The 17,450-nt window shown below is 43.4% G+C and overlaps 1 protein-coding gene across 8 annotated transcripts in view; it reads right to left on the bottom strand.

Annotated features, from left to right (window-relative positions):
* OTULIN (OTU deubiquitinase with linear linkage specificity) overlaps positions 1-17,450 on the bottom strand; it is a 40,820-nt gene that overhangs the window by 15,600 nt on the left and 7,770 nt on the right. For 3 of the 8 annotated variants that reach the window (XM_072752741.1, XM_072752738.1, XM_072752739.1), the window contains exons 2-4: positions 17,332-17,408; positions 13,247-13,344; positions 9,274-9,434 (exon numbers count right to left, since the gene is read on the bottom strand). In XM_072752741.1, coding sequence (XP_072608842.1) covers positions 9,274-9,434; positions 13,247-13,344; positions 17,332-17,408 — 336 coding nt within the window. Of the gene's footprint in view, positions 1-9,273; positions 9,435-13,246; positions 13,345-17,331; positions 17,409-17,450 lie in introns of those variants that run through there. The other 5 variants (XM_072752737.1, XM_072752740.1, XM_072752743.1 and 2 more) reach the window with 4 other exon arrangements.

The raw sequence follows: 17,450 nt of genomic DNA, 5'->3' as shown, positions 1-17,450 counted from the left end.
GGGGCAGGAGCGTCCTTGCTGTCCTGGGCCCTCCTAGCCTTTGCCTGTCTGGGTGGAGGTCGGATCCTGAGCTGTGTCCCTGCGCCCTGTGCTCGTGGGCCTGCGCTGTTGGATTCGCACTCCTGGCCGTGCAGCCCTCTCTGTGGAGCCGCTGCTCGACTCCCTCCGAGCTGCTCCGGGGTCAAGCTGTGGGCACGCTGCAGCCCTTTAGGGAGCTCGGCGCAGTCTCCCGGGAGCGAGCGCAGTTGTCTGTTACTGTCCCAGGGAGCCTGAGGGCATCCCTGCCCTCCTGGGGTCTTGCTCTAACTCCCTGCGAGCCCCTTTCTGTCCGGGAAGATTGGTGCAGCTCCTCCTTCTCCGGGAAGGTGCTTTCCTGTCCTGCAGGCACTCACCCCAGCCTTAGCCCGGCTCCTCGTGGGGCCCCTCCCCCTTGGAGGCCTTTTGTTTCTTTATTTCTTTTTTCCCCCCCGTCTTCCTACCTTGATAGAAGTGTGAACTCTTCTCACTGTAGCATTCCAGCTGTTCTCTCTTTAAATCTCAGGCCGAATTCCTACATTTTCAGGATGATTTGAAGGTTATCTAGGTAATTTGGTGGGGGACAGGTGACCCTACTCTTCCGCCATATTGCCCCTCCCTCTCCACGAAGTAACAAGATTTAAACAAGAAACCATGATTGGAAGTACTTCGAAATAAGGTAGGTAATTAGCTTAGATGGAATTTCACTTGAGCCCGTACTGTAAAAGTACCTGTTTTTTTCTAGCAAGTGTCTAAAGTTCTTGACATCACCACCATGACTAAAAGGATTGTGGGATAACAAACATGAGTTCCCACAAATAACTCATAAAAAAGAGCTTCCACATTCTGTCACAGGTCCCACCTGTTCACAGACAGTCTAAAACTTAGTGAACTTGGAAACCAAAGGATCTCTGCCTGAAAGACACCTCGAAGAGGCCAAGGAGCTGCTCCCAAGTTTAAGAACAGTTGGACCAAGCCAGGGTCAGGGTCAGATGATCGACTCCAGTCAAATACAAAGACTGGGATCTGGAGACAGGGAACCCAAACAGGGCAGGACGAGAGGGGCAGCAGGGCAAAGCTCAACCTCCCAGGGTGAAAATGAGGCAAGGCTTGAGGAGATGAGTGTGGGCACAAACGGGTCTCTCCCAGCGAGCTCAGTTAAGGGGAAGGTCTCTCAGCCTCGCTCTCCTCTTTCCCTTTAATGTTCTGAAACCAACTATGTTCTGAGAAAGAGGGAAAGTGGCAAAATGCTACAGAGAACATATTTCAACCTGCAAACAGAAGCAGATCAGCCAGTTGAAGGGTGCCTGTCCCTTGGTGACAAAATACGGCTTCTCAGGGCTTGCCCAATATCTCGATGAGGTCAGAGATGCTCAGCAGTGCACGGCTTATAGGCCACAGGCTGACACTGGTTCTGAGTCTCAGCACAAGCTTAGGTGTCCTGGCACCTCTTTGACCCTGAACTGTGTGGGTTAGCCAAGAGCCCACACAGTTCAGGAGGCCCTAAAAATGCAAAACTACATTCCCTTCACAGCTTACCTGCTGACAGCTGCTTCTTTGTGTCTCCAGGAGTGGTCAGTGCTCCCACAATTCTAAAAGCCCCATGGACACACAATAACCACAGTTCCTTGGCCGTGAACCAACCCAGACTGTCACAGTCACCGGGCACAGGGTGTGGTCGGAAGAGGCCCCAGGCATTTCAGAAAGATCAAGCATCAGGGTAAATGGAGACAGATCCAACACTGGCTCTGCTCCAAGTGTTTACAATGGCATGCCTATGCCACCTTTAACACAAAAAAATTTAGACTAAGCTCTAATGGCAAGCAGGATTTTACTTAATATAACAGGATACACCTTATTCTGATATATCAGGAAGATGAGTAAGAAAGGACTTTCATATTACAATTACTGTATGACTGTCTTGTTCTGTAGCAATAAAGTATCACTTGATGTGTTTGTCTTGAGCAAGTATGTTACCAAATAGGTATTTTATAGTAAACAAGTTACTAACTAGAATAAATACCAGTAGTACTCGGAGACAGAGAGACCCCACTCTCGAGGAGAGTTGGTCCCATACCGCTCCAGCATCAGGCACACTGCCAGCCTCTGTAAATCACTCCATCCCTCCACCTGCACACCTGGTTCTGCCCCAATGTCTTCCAGTCACACTGTGCCACCACTTGCTCATTTGAAAGACTCTTGTCAGAGTGGACTTTCTGAGGGAAGACCAGTGGAAGGACCAACTGAGAACAGGAGTGGAATGACCTGCACTGGTTGTGTTCTTTGAGGACAGGTGAAATGCCATATAGCTCATCTCTAGCTTGGCTTTGTCCAGGCAAATACCCCAGCTCCTTTAACAGTTCCTGGACAACATGAATCATCTTCGTCACACTCCAATCTGTACCAAGGATACAGGCACAAGGCGACAACCCTCAAGACGGGATCTAAGCAGCTCAGTTCAATATGGGACTGTCACTGCCTGTGGTGTAGGAGGGTTCAAGACAACGCTTCACTCCCACTGCCAATCACATATCATGTGGGCTCTGACTGAGCTTGCAATCAATTAATCCTGATGATCTTTAGAAGCTGCCAATTAATCCTGATGACCTTTGGAAGCTGCCAATCAATTAATCCTGACAAATTGTGGAAGCTGCCATAAAGGTAGAACTCCCACAGCGTGCACTCTTGGGTTTTCTTAGTGTTTGTGTTTTTTTATTTGGGGGGGGGGAGGGGTTAAAATATTTTTAAATTATTTTTTTATTGGAGTGGAATTTGCTAACATATAGCATATCACCCACCTCATCCCATCAAGTGCCCCCCCTCAGTGCCCATCACCCAGTCACCCCCACCCCCCACCCACCTCCCCTTCCACTATTCCTTGTTCGTTTCCTAGAGTTAGGTGTCTCTCATGTTCTGTCTCCCTCTTTGATATTTCCCACTCATTTTCTCTCCTTTCCCCATTATTCCCTTTCACTAATTTTTATATTCCCCAAAGGAATAAGACCATATAATGTCTGTCCTTCTCTGATTGACTTATTTCACTCAGCATAATACCCTCCAGTTCCATCCACATCGAAGCAAATGGTGGGTATTTGTCGTTTCTAATGGCTGAGTAATATTCCATTGTATACATAAACCACAGCTTCTTTATCCATTCATCTTTCGATCGACACCGAGGCTCCTTCCACAGTTTGACTATTGTGGACACTGCTGCTATAAACACTGGGGTGCAGGTGTCTTGGTCTTTCACTGCATCTGTATCTCTGGGGTAAATCCCCAGCAGTGCAATTGCTGGGTCGTAGGGCAGATCTATTTTTAACTCTTTGAGGAACCTCCACACAGTTTTCCAGAGTGGCTGCACCAGTTCACATTCCCGCCAACAGTGCAAGAGGGTTCCCCTTTCTCCACATCCTCTCCAACATTTGTAGTTTCCTGCCTTGTTAATGCTCCCTATTCTCACTGGTGTGAGGTGGTTATCTCATTGTGGTTTTGATTTGTATTTCCCTGATGGCACGTGATGCGGAGCATTTTCTCATGTGCATGTTGGCCATGTCTATGTCTTCCCCTGTGAGATTTCTGTTCATGTCTTTTGCCCATTTCATGACTGGATTGTTTGTTTCTTTGCTATTGAGTTTAGTAAGTTCTTTATAGATCGTGGATACTAGCCCTTTATTTGAATGTCATTTGCAAATATCTTCTCCCATTCTGTAGGTTGTCTTTTAGTTTTGTTGACTGTTTATTGGGCTGTTCAGAAGATTTTTATCTTGATGAAGTCCCAATAGTTCATTTTTGCTTTTGTTTCTTTTGCCTTCGTAGACGTATCTTGCAAGAAGTTGCTGTGGCCAAGTTCAAAAAGGGTGTTGCTTCGTTCTCCTCTAGGATTTTGATGGAATCTTGTCTCACATTTAGATCTTTCATCCATTTTTAGTTTATCTTTGTGTATGGTGTAAGACAATGGTCTACTGTCACTCTTCTGCATGTAGATGTCCAATTTTCCCAGCACCATTATTTGAAGAGACTGTCTTTCATCCAGTGGATAGTCTTTCCTGCTTTGTCGAATATTAGTTGACCATGGAGTTGAAGGTTCATTTCTGGATTCTCTATTCTGTTCCATTGAGCTATGTGTCTGTTTTTGTGCCAGTACCATGCTGTCTTGATGATCACAGCTTTGTGGTACAACCTGAAATCCCACATTGTGACACCCCCCCCAAGCTCTTTTTCAATATTCCCCTGGCTATTTGGGGTCTTTTCTGATTCCACACAAATCTTAAGATGATTTGTTCCAACTCTGGAAAAAGTCCATGGTATTTTGACAGGGATTGCACTGAATGTGTACATTGCCCTGGGTAACATTGACGTTTTCACAATATTAATTCTTCCAATCCATGAGCATGGAATATTTTTCCACCTCTTTGTGCCTTTCTCAATTTCTTTCAGAAGTGTTCTGTAGTTTTTAGGGTAGAAATCCTTTATCTTATTGGTTAGGTTTATTCTTAGGTAACTTATGCTCTTGGGTGCAATTGTAAATGGGATTGACCCCTTCATTTCTTTTTCTTCAGTCTCATTGTTAAGTGTATAGAAATGCCGCTGATTTCTGGGCATTGATTTTGAATCCACAAAATCCATTCTCATTAGTTTCCATGAATCTGCCACACTGTTGAATTGCTTTCTGAGTTCTAGCAATCGTGGGGCGGAGAATTTTGGGTTTTCTAAGTAGTATCATGTCATCTGCAAAGAGGGAGAGTTTGAATTCTTCTTTGCCAATTTGAATGCCTTTTATTTCTTTTTGTTGCCTGATTGCTGAGGCGAGGACTTCCAGTACTATGTTGAATAGCAGTGGTGAGAGTGGACATCCCTGTCTTGTTCCTGATCTTAGGGGAAAGGCTCCCAGTGTTTCCCCATTGAGAATATTTGCTGTGGGCTTTTCACAGATGGCTTTTAAGATGCTAAGGAATGTTCCCTCTCTCCCTACACTCTGAAGAGTTTGGATCAGGAATGGATGCTGTATTTTGTCAAATGGTTTCTCTGCACCTATTGAGTGGGTCATTTGGTTCTTGTTTCTTCTCTTGTTGATATGATAAATCACATTGATTGCTTTATGAGTGTGAACCAGCCTTGCAACCCAGGGATAAATCCCACTTGGTCATGGCGAATAATCTTCTTAATGTATTTTTGGGTCCTATTGGCTAGAATCTTGTTGAGAATTTTTGCCTCTGTGTTCATCATGGATATTGGTCAATAATTCTCCTTTTTGGTGGGGTCTTTGTCTGGTTTTGGAATCAAAGTGATGCTGGCCTCATAAAACGAGTTTGGAAGTATTCCATCCCTTTCTATCTTTTGAAACAGCTTTAGTAAAATAGGTATTGTCTCCTCTTTAAACCTTTGATAGAATTCCCCTGGGAAGCCATCTGGCCCTGGACTTTTGTGTCTTGGAAGGTTTTTGATGACTGCTTCAATTTCCTCCCTGGTTATCATCCTGTTCAGGTTTTCGATTTCTTCCTGTTCCAGTTTTGGTAGTTTGTGGCTTTCCAGGTACGCGTCCATTTCTTCTAGATTGCCTAATTTATTGGCGTATAGCTGTTCATAATACTTTTTTAAAATCGTTTGCATTTCCTTGGTATTGGTGGTGATCTCTCCTGTTTCTTTCATGATTTTATTAACTAGAGTCTTTTCTCTTTTGTTTTTAATAAGGCTGGCTAGGAGTTTACCTATATTATTAATTCTTTCAAAGAACCAACTCCTGGTTTTGCTGATCTGTTGTTCCACAGTTCTTCTGGTCTATTTCATTGAGTTCTGGTCGAATCCTTATTAACTCTCTTCTTCTGCTGGGTGTAGGTTTTACTTGCTGTATTTTATCCAATTCCTTTACGTGGGAGGTTAGCTTGTGTATTTGAGTTTTTCCAGTTTTCTGAGGGATGCTTGTATTGCGATGTATTTCCCTCTCAGGAAAGCTTTTGCTGTATCCCATAGTATTTGAACAGTTGTATCTTCATTCTCATTAGTTTCCATGAATCTTTTTAATTCTTCTCTAATTTCCTGGTTGACCCTTTCATCTTTTAGCAGAATGGTCCTTAACCTCCACGTGTTTGAATTTCTTCCAAATTTCTTCGTGTGATTGAGTTCTAGTTTCAAAGCATTATGGTCTGAAAATATGCAGGGTACAATCCCAATCTTTTGGTATTGGTTAAGACCTAATTTGTGACCCAGTATGTGGTCTATTCTGGAGAATGTGCACTGGAGAAGAATGTGTATTCAGTTGCATTTGGATGTAAAGTTCTGTAAATATCTGTGAAATCCATCTGTTCCAGTGTATCATTTAAAGGTCTTGTTTATTTGGAGATGTTGTGCTTATTATCTGTCATTTACAGAAAGTGCCGTGTTGAAGTCTCCCAGTATAAGTGTATTATTATCTAAGTATGTCTTAACTTTGTTATTAATTGATTGATATACTTGGCAGCTCCCACATTAGGGGCATAAATTTTCATGATTGTTAGGTCCTCTTGTTGGATAGATCCTTTAAGTGTGATATAGTGTCCCTCTTCATCTCTTACAACAATCTTTGGGATAAACTTTTAATTTATCTGATATGAGGATGGCTAACTCTGCTTTCTTTTGAGGATCATTTGAATGGTAAATGGGTCTCCAACCTTTCATTTCCAGGCTGTAGGTGTCCTTGGGTCTAAAATGAGTCTCTTGTAGACAGCAAATAGATGGGTCTCGCTTTTTTATCCAGTCTGAAACCCTGTGTCTTTTGATGGGATCATTAAGCCCATTCACATTCAGAGTTACTACTCAAAGATATTAATTTAGTGTCATCATACCTATTCAGTCTCTGTTTTTGTGGATTGTTTCCTTGGACTTCCTGTTTCTTTTACAGTCCCCCTTAATATTTCTTGAAGAGCTGAGTTTGTTTGTTGGTCACATATTCTTTCAGTTTCTTCCTATCTTGGAAGCTCTTTATCTTTCCTTGTATTCTGATAAGAGCCTTGCTTGATAGAGTATTCTTAGCTGCATGTTCTTCTCATTTAGGATCCTGAATATATCCTGCCAACCCTTACTAACTGCCAGGTCTCTGTGGAGAGGTCTGCTATTAATCTGATATTTCTCCCCATATAAGTTAGGGATCTCTTGTCTCTTGCTGCTTTAAGGATCTTCTCTTTATCTTTGGAATTTGCAAGTTTCACTATTAAATGTCAGGGTGTTGAACGGTTTTTATTAATTTTAGGGGGGGACCTCTCTATCTCCTGGATCTGAATGCCTGTCCCCCCCCCACCCCCCAAGTTAGGGAAGTTCTCAGCTATGATTTGTTCAAATACACTTTCTGGACCTCTGTGCCTTTCGGCGCCCTCTGGAACTCCAATTAAACATAGATTGTTCCTTCTGAAGCTGTCATTTATTTCCCTTAGCCTTTCCTCTTGGTCTTTTAATTTTTTCTCTTTTTTTCTCAGCTTCCTTCCTTGCCATTAACTTGTTTTCTATGTCACTCCCTCATTCTTCTACCTCACTAACCCTCGTCGTTAGGACCTCCAGTTTGGGGCAGCCCCAGTGGTGCAGCGGTTTAGCGCAGCCTGCAGCCAGGGGCATGATCCTGGAGACCCGGGATCGAGTCCCAACGTCAGGCTCCCAGATTGGAGCCTGCTTCTCCCTCTGTCTGTGTCTTTGCCTCGCTCTCTCTGTGTGTCTCAATAAATAAATAAAATCTTAAAAAAAAAAAAAAAAAAAGGACCTCAAGTTTGGATTGCATCTCACTGAATTTTTTATTTCAGCCTGATTAGATCTCATTTCTGCAGTCATGAAATCTCTTGATTCCTTTATGCTCTTTTCCAGAGCCACCAGTAGCTTTGTAGTTGTGCTTCTGAATTGGCTTTCTAACATCAAATTATAATCCAAATTTTTAACTATGTGGGAGAGAGTACTGTTTCTGATTCTTTCTTTTGTGGTGAGTTCTTTCTAGTCATTTTGCTCAGTGCAGAGTGGCTAAAAAGAAGTTGTACTTGTTAGAAGCATGAACTCTTCTCTCTAGCATTCCAGCTGATCGCTCTTTAAATCTCAGGCCGAGGGGAATCCCTGGATGGCTCAGCAGTTTGGTGCCTGCCTTCAGCCCAGGGCGTGATCCTGGAGACCTGGGGTCGAGTCCACGTCAGGCTCCTTGCATGGAGCCTGCTTCTCCCTCTGCCTGTGTCTCTGCATCCCTCTCTCTCTCTCTGTGTGTGTCTTATGAATAAATAAAATCTTTAAAAATCAATCAATCAATCAATCAATCTCAGGCCGAATTCATAGGTTTTCAGGATGATTTGAAAGTTATCTAGGTAAGTTGGTGGGGACAGGTCACTTGGGGACCCTACTCTTCAGCTATCTTGCCCGGCCCCGTTTGTGTTCTTTTGGCTTTTTTTTTTTTTAATTTTTATTTATTTATGATAGGCACACAGTGAGAGAGAGAGAGAGGCAGAGACACAGCCAGAGGGAGAAGCAGGCTCCATGCACCGGGAGCCCGACGTGGGATTCGATCCCGGATCTCCAGGATCGCGCACTGGGCCAAAGGCAGGCGCTAAACCGCTGCGCCACCCAGGGATCCCTTTTGGCTTCTTTTTAAGCACAAGGCTTCCAATTTTCTTCCAATTAATATCTTATTATTATCAGTTCTGCCCAATCATTCCTGCCCACCAAACTCTTTTTGAGATATTCTATCATCCAACGTATCATGTGACCTCATCTGATATAGGTCATAGATATAAGTCACACTGGCATGACATTCTAGCTTTGTCACTACCACACTGAAGATCTAAAACAAACAAGGCTAGGCACAGACACATCCCCTGACCCTCATCTCCCAGGGTGACATGAACCTCCTACTACAGCAATCCTCTTAACAAAATGCAGAAGGTGCCCAGTTCTTGAATTTGAGCTAAAACCACAGGGTGTGCATTCTAAAACCCTGACAGGTTTTCATATGGTACAACACACAGCCCACTTACTACAGACCCCAACACTGAGGTCAAAATGCTAGTAAGTACCTTTTACAAACTATAAACACCAGCTCTCTAATTCAGCTGAACTGAATGTTCAAATAAATTTTTCTACTTTTCTCTTCTGGGAAATAGCAATTATTCTTGGTCACTCTATTATGCAACACCATCCTGCCACACAAAACTGAACGAACCCACATGCTGATGTCACGCTGACAGTACTGGCACACAGTGCAGGCTGTAAAGAGAGCTCCTTCCCACAAAAACAACTGGAAACATTGTGGACTCAAACCTGCAGCAGCAGCGTACCAGCGTGAGCTCGGGGTCCTGCAGCCAGGAGGGCAGCGCTGCCGGCTGGCTCATCGCCTGGAACAGTGTGGCCCTCAGCGCACAGTAATTATCTCCACGGACTCGCCTTATGGAGGTGAACTTCTGAGACACCTCCTCATAGCCCTGGGTAAAAGCATCAGAGAAATCAAAATGGTCATTACTGACTCCAGACAGTAGGGAAAGTTTTATTCCTATGGGAAAAAAAGGTGCCCCTGATCACTGAAAGAAAGAAAATAAGGCTGGCTGAGTCCTTCATATAAGCTGGTCTAATCCCTTCCTTTATTAATCAAAAGAAATAAACAAATATTAATACTATATAAAACATTAGCATATGTAACAGATGCAACATTATAAACACATAAATGAGGGGCCGCCCAGGTGGCTCAGCAGTTTAGCGCAGCCTTTAGCCCAGGGCGTGGTCCTGGGGACCCAGGATCGAGTCCCACATCAGGCTCCCTGCATGGGGCCTGCTTCTCCCTCTCCCTGTGTCTCTGCATCTGCCTCTCTCTCTGTGTGTCTCTCTCTCCCTGTCTCTCTCTCTGTCTCTCATGAATAAATAAGTAAAATATTTTTTTAAAAAAACCATAAATGATAAACCAAATAACATGAAAACACTAGCCACCCCCCAGGGTGAGAGTTAGCTGTCCTGTTCTAAACAACTGTTGTTTAACACTCACTAATAACCAACATTCTGAGGGGGTTAATCTGTGTTGAAAGTGACCCAAACTCTAATGAAGAGATAGGAAAGAACAGAGAGGTGTACTAAGTTTATACCTCCGTATTTAAAAATAAAATAAAAATCCCAAGTTTTCACAGTATATTATAAAAAAAAAAAGTCTACATGCTAGGAGACATCTGGATAAATCTATCAGATTCTTTAAAAAGTGGATTTAAGTGTCATTCTTACTTGGCCTGGAAGTGAAATGAGGAAATGAAAATGTTCAGTGACATACATGCTGTCACCCAGAAACAGCCATCCAAATGGAGCATTTGGAAGCATACTCCAAAAACAGCCACCATATAATGGTCCACAGGTACCTAGACAAGCTGATTTCTCCAGCAGAATGATGCTTGAGCATCAGAATCAACTTTGCTGCCTCCTGCACCTCACTAGCTTCCTTCCATGGGGCCTACTGCTCCTTTCGCTCATCCGTGCCAGTCCCTTGAATCTCTGCTTCCTTCCCTGCACTTTAACAAAGGAAGGAGCCTCGCCCTGATCATGGGGTGGGGCACCATGCAGACTCTGCTCCAGCACTGGACCCTTGTTATTAGTTGTTTTCAAGGCTCAAGTCATAGGATGATGTTCTCAGTGGGTGTGAGCAGTGTTTTCATTCAGTGCTCCAATCGCTTCAACATACTGAGGACTGGTCAAGCACCATTTCCCTTCAGCAGACTCCCAGTTACCCTGTATACTCGCCACGGCTGACTCAACCGTAACTGCATCTTTTCAAATGCATAAATTACTCATGTTATTTCAGAGATCAATCAAGCTTCTAAAATTAAATTTGGGTTTATATACACTTACTTTCAAAAGAATATCCAAAACAAAAATAAACCATAAGACCAATAAGGACAAAAAGAGAACTAAGATCCAAACTGTCATTGGGCCCCTGAGATGCTCTCCTTACTGCCACAGGTCCCAAGTGACACTTGTCTAACTGATGTGCCTTTTTTTATGTGGTCACTAAAAGAGTCCAACTACATGGTCAAATTTTTCATTCAAACTAAAATCAAAGAGAAAGGGTTTTATTTTTTTTTTTTTATTTTTGAGAAAGGGTTTTAGCAGGAGTTCCAAAATATGGAATATTTGGATAATTTAATAGATACTTTCGAGTTAGGGATCTTGAGGTGTCAACTGTTAAAACGGATCATTTAAAGAGTCTGAGGTTGTAAGATAAGATTGCAAGTCAGGGAAACCATTTCTAGGGAAGGTGAGAAAACATATGTTAGGTAACCGGCCTCCTGGTTATCGAGTCTGGTACAGGGCTGGAATCTGAAGAACCTGTAAGTGGCCAATATACACATTCAGCATCTGGCTTCACAAATGTCAGCATTCATAGTCCCAGGCATTTCATGATCAACCTCTCTACCAAGTGCCTGAGACACAAAGAGATTGGCAGGGAGCAAAGCTAAGACTGGCTCTCAGAGCTTTAAGGAGCAGCTACAATCTGAGGAAGGTCAGCCCATTTCAGGGCAGGTGTGAGAGCTGAAATGTGTGTTAAAGAGGCATAATGTTTTCTATAAAAATGAGCTTGGAGGAAAAGAACAGATATATACAGATGTTTAAAAATGTTAAACCCTACTCCTAACTCTGGGAGATGGGCTGGGGGTGGTGGAGGGGGAGGTGGGTGGGGGGGTGGGGATGGCTGGGTGGCGGGCACTGGGGGGGGATGGCACTTGATGGGATGAGCACTGGGTGTTATTCTATATGTTGGCAAATTGAACAACATCAATAAAAAATAAATTTATATAAAAATAAATAAATAATAAATAAATAAAAATGTTAAACCCTGAACAATACAGATCTAAACAACAGAACAGATATTCCTATCAAATAGGACAGGTCAGTATCTCTAATATAGCAAGTATGTTCAAATTCGTAACATAAATAATCCCAAGAGAAAAATGAGCAAAGGATAAACCCAGAGGTTACAGAAGGTGATGGAAGTTTTAGGTTGAAACTGCCATTTTGTAGCTCAGAAATGGTCAAAGGGTAGCAATTTCACATCATTCAACCCACTAAGGAATGCTGGGTACAGGAGACATTCGAGGGAAGAACCAACAGGGTTCTTATGCTTGACCAGTGTGCAATGGGTATGGGCCAGGGGTCTGACTTGGACAATGACCCAGCCCAGTCACAGCAGGACCATATGTCATGGGAATCCCCAATGTCCCACAGGCTTGGACACTCCATAAGGGTCGTCAATCTATGTGATGGGACCCGGAGGGGCAGCTCCAGGGACACCCTAACAAAGGGAGTAGTTTCCCTGCACAGGGAGCGTGGGAGAGCCTAGACCCCTCGGACAGGAGGGCAGACCAAACCGAGAGAGACCTCGGTTTGGCATCTGCTAGTCCCATCCCTAAAGCTTTTACCACACAAGGCCAGAAGGGCATTCCCAAATGACCCCAAGAGGACAACCAACGATTGGCCCAACTCTGAATAGCACAGCATCATTTAGATGCATTTTTCAAAGAAACTAATGCTGGCCCTACATTAATACTGTGACTCAAAACCAGTCCCTTACATTTGAAGTCTGTCTTCTCATCTCTAAAATTCGACCACCGATATTTATGTAGTCTAGGAACAGTTGTAACTACGTCTAAAAATATAAAAGGACATATTATATGTATATATTTTATTTTTTATTGGTGTTCAACTTGCCAACATATAGAATAACACCCAGTACTCATCCCATCAAGTGCCCCCCTTAGTGCCCGTCACCCAGTCACCCCCACCCCCCGCCCACCTCCCTTTCTACCACCCCTTGTTCATTTCCCAGAGTTAGGAGTTTCTCATGTTCTGTCTCGCTTTCTGATATTTCCCACTCATTTTTTCTCCTTTCCCCTTTATTCCCTTTCACTATTTTTTATACTCCTCAAATGAATGAGACCTTATAATGTTTGAAAGACATATTATATAATTACTTATGACAGACTATTGGAAAGACTTGAGGGGATCCCTGGGTGGCTCAGAGATTTAGTGTCTGCCTTCAGTCCAGGGCGTGATCCTGGAGTCCCAGGATTGAGTCCCATATCGGGCTCCCTGTGAGGAGTCTGCTTCTCCCTTTGCCTGTATCTCCACCTCTCTCGCTCGCTCGCTCTCTCTCGTTCTTGCTCTTGCTCTCTCTCTTTCTCTCTGTCTCTCATGAATAAATAAATAAAATCTTTAAAATAAAAGGAAACACTTGAAACCTTCTTGTATCTAGGGATCATACCTTTTTCATACATGTGGCTTTTTGTGTATTGCCCCTCCATTCTTTTTTGCAGTAGTCCATGATGTCCATTTCAGGAGCCACACTTAATCTAGCTTCTGCTGAAGAATCAGAAAGGAAGGTGGGTGGATAATGAAAGAAAGCATAATCAAAATAACAGCACTGCTTTACTCAGGTTAATTTTTCTATAACTTCATTCCAAAAAGATCCAGAACCCCACCACTACCTACAATCATACCCTCGCTCCTAGATAACCCAGAGATCTACCAGCCAGAGTGATGCATTTAAAACTGAAGTCAGACAATTATCATCACTCCTGGGTTCTGAGAGCTCCAGAACCTCCCACTGGAGTGGAATCAATGTCCTTACTTCCTACAAGGGCCCCTGTCCTGGCCTCAGCTCTCCAAACTTGGACTGCTCTGGCCGGATCAGCAGCCTCCCTGTACTTCCACGCACTGTGGGGCTCCAGCACTCCCTACAGGTCTCTGCTCAAATGTCACCCAACACTCATATGTCACGATGTCACACACACACCTTCACTCTATTCCCCTTTTACTGTTTTGTTTTTCTTCTAGGCACTCATCAACACCTGACATATTTCTTTTTCTGCATTTCTCCCTAAACCCCCACTCATGAATACAGTAAAACATAAGTTCCTTGAGCCCAAGGACTTATTTTGTGTCGGAGCTGTGTCCTTAGCACTTGGAACTTCACTGACATAAGGTGTCCAAAAATATTAATCAAACTAATTGTGCAACAGAGCTATGAAAAAATACATCTAATGGTTTTTAATTAGTTTTATATAACCATTATACAAAGAGATAACACCTACCATAACAGAAATTATATGTCTTTATTTATTTATTTATACTCTGCCCTCATCCCAAAAGGCTATCAACTATTGATAGGAAGCCAGAAACTAATGAAGCTCTCAATGTTAGCTGAGCTACAGACCTCACATTGGATTCTAGTAATACATTAAAAATATAATTTCCAATCAGACAAATTATATAATAAAAAAATGGGCTTTAGATTTTCCTTGTTTAACATATGGGCTCTGGGGTCTGATTTTGTGGTAAACATGTACGCATGCACATGGGTATGTGTGTTTTAGGAAGATAACTCTCAGGCAAATCTTGACTTCCTTTTTTAAATTATTAAAGAAGTAAATGTTAGCAAGGAAATTAAGACATAAACACAGAAGTACCTTATAATGTATTTACTCCTGAGGAAAGATGTAAACTAAAAACACATTCAGCTTGATTCAACAGGTATTTACTGAATGTCTGCTATATGGCAGGCATTGAGCTAGAAACTGAGCTTACTGAGCCAGTTTACAGATGACTAAAGAAAAGACTACAAGTGCTGACAAGCCAGGGTGTGACGGATGCAGGGATGAGGCAGCACAAAGTCTTTGCAGCTTACAGACAACTCTATGGCCTAAGTTAGGACTGGCTTTACAAGTGTAACACACCACTGAAAGAGTAATACCCAGAGACCACAAATACCAATGCTGCACAGCCAATGCTAAATAGAGACCCATCAGTGTTTTAATTCAAGAAACATTTTTTGAACATGTACTTAGTGGAGGGAAGAGCTCCTTGTACCTGCCTTCTCACTCACTTCCCCACAAAGTAGAAGGAATGGCAAACATCTGGAGTTGAGGACACTAATAAGGCCCTGTTTTCCCACCAGGCAATGTGAGGAGCCTCAACAGACAACACACTTCCAGCTCAGGAAGGCCCTCCACAAAGTGGAGCCTCCCTGCTCTCCTGGCCGCAATCCTCACTGCAGTCCCCAGTCCTGCCCACACCAAGATAAGCCCAGCCTGTGAGCCCGGCTGGCAGGTCCACTGCCCCCAAACTGAGAGGACACAGCAGGGGACCTCACCGGGTCAGTCAAGAGGCCAAGCCACAGGCCACAGCCCTGTGCTGAGAGGCCTCGGGGGACAGTGAGGGCGGGGAAGTGGAGGACCCACACAGCTGCCAGCACCAAAATGTTACCTGAAGTTCCATCCTGCTGCTGTTGTTGGGGAGGAGGGCTCCAGCAGCCAATGCATGCCCTCCTTTAGGACAGGAGGTGGGGGCACAGGACAAGGCTAGCCCTGACCTCAAGCTGCTTAGGGTCACCACAGTTCTTTTCTTTGTTGAAATACAAACTACACAGACTCTGTTACTGCTTCTTACTGCTTCCAAGAAAGAACACTACTAATGTCAAAAAACCAAAACCAAAACAAAACAAAGGAGAAGCTGAAAACCCGAGTGGTAAACAGGAGCTCAAATAACCAACAGGTCTGGTCCTTAAGCACCATATGGTAATAAAGATCTGAAGAAACTGCCGAGTGGAACAGAGGCTATAAGATAAAAGTCTATGAAGGGGCATGTCATGAAGGGCTTTGGATGGCTGAGGGAGGCAAGCAAAATTTCCTTCCAGTTCTGGAAGAGTAAGTAGAGAGAATAAGAAAAGGACAATATTCCAGAAAATAATGGCTGAGAATTCTCCCAAACTAATGAAAATTAGGCATCCAGGGATCCAAAAGGAAGACTTCAAGCAGTAGGTTTTTAAAAGTCCACACTTAGCAGACATCAGAAAGAAAGTGCAGGATACCAAAGACAAAGACAGAAAAAACTGACATTATCCATCCACCAAGGATTAGTCTGACTGCAGTACTGTCAACAACCTCATCTGCAAAAGGATTAAACAACTACTCATCTGGAGTTCTTAAAAAAGAGGTTGAGATACATTTTCAAGCAAACAGAGCTTTCCAATGACAGACCCTTACAAAGACCTTCCAAAAAGCCTCATTTCAGGAAGGCCAATGAACCTAGAAGGACTGATATGCAAAGAGTATACAGGGACCCACTTTAACCTCGGACAAAAGCTGGAAATGACACAGCTCCCTGAAAAGCTAAAACACTTGCATAGAGAGAGCTGCCCCTGCAGACAGGGGAAACCCACGGCAGAGCACCTGCAGAGCCACAGGAAAGCAGGAGGTCCCCACAAATGCAGCAGCGACCTGGGATGATGGAAGAAGCACTTTCTCCTGAGGAATACGACTAACAAGGACTCCACGCCCGAAGTGAATGGTGTCCAATGGCAGCAGCAGAAACAGAGCATCCTCTCAAGTGTCATGGAGGACCAGAACAGATGGCGCAGGGACACACCTGACTGAACAATTACAGAGACGCTCATCTCTACCACAGTAAAAATTCCCACCAGTTCCTTGTGAGGACAACTCAAGAAAGACCTGGAAATGATCAAAAACCCCACTGTGTGTCATTTGTTCCTAATTACACACATGGCAATATTTTTCTTAACCATAAACTAAACACAAACTAGTTCTCAAAACCAACCAGCAGAACATGTACATGCAAAGGTAATGAGAGGAAATGCCACCTGGGAATCACTAGTGGCATATCCCGCAAGTGCAACATCCCCACTTGGCTCCTGCACAAGCTAGTAGGGAAGTTCTTCTCTGAAGACAGCCCTGCTGGCCATTCCCCACAGCAGAGGACGCCAGGGGTCGGGCCTCACCCCAGCAGCAACAGCCCATAGGTATGAAGGTCTGGGAAGGATGAACGAGAAGAGCAGGCATAACTGAGAAGAAACATGGACAAAAGGTCATGAAACAATGAGACAATTCCTGCTACTGATCCCATGATCATCCTTTAAGTCAATCAAGTGCACATGGCCATTTTCATGCAAGGACATATGGAGCCAACTTCTTGAGAAGTCCTCCCATTTGAAATGAAAAGTGCATTTCAAATCCAAACTCTCCCTCTAAGAATACAAAGGAAATCACAAACTGAGAGAGGGTGGTGTCAAGGGTACACAAATGCGCACATGTGCAAAAATGACATGAACATAAAGGATGCAGAGAGAATATCTGCATTAAAATTTTAAAACCTCAGGAAACAGTATTCCTCAAACATACTCAGCAAAATGAATGATAGATGCAGCTAAGGCCATATACATAAGAATGCTTCCTAGGAAGCACATCTCAGCATTTTATGAAAATGGATATATTCACTTACCGCATTTTCTACTATAAATAGTAAGAACTCACAAATAAACAATTCCAAACATACCTGATAACTCTCTTTCATGTGTAAGTAATTCTTTCTCCTTTTCTATTTCATCCGCGTCACGATACATATCCTCCTCACTGAAATCACACCAAATTAAGACATTTCAAAAATTGGTTGCA

Source organism: Vulpes vulpes, chromosome 3 (assembly GCF_048418805.1).
Source record: "Vulpes vulpes isolate BD-2025 chromosome 3, VulVul3, whole genome shotgun sequence".
NCBI lineage: Eukaryota > Metazoa > Chordata > Mammalia > Carnivora > Canidae > Vulpes > Vulpes vulpes.
Note: the sequence above shows the minus strand (reverse complement) of the source record. Positions and strands in the feature narration are given on the sequence as shown.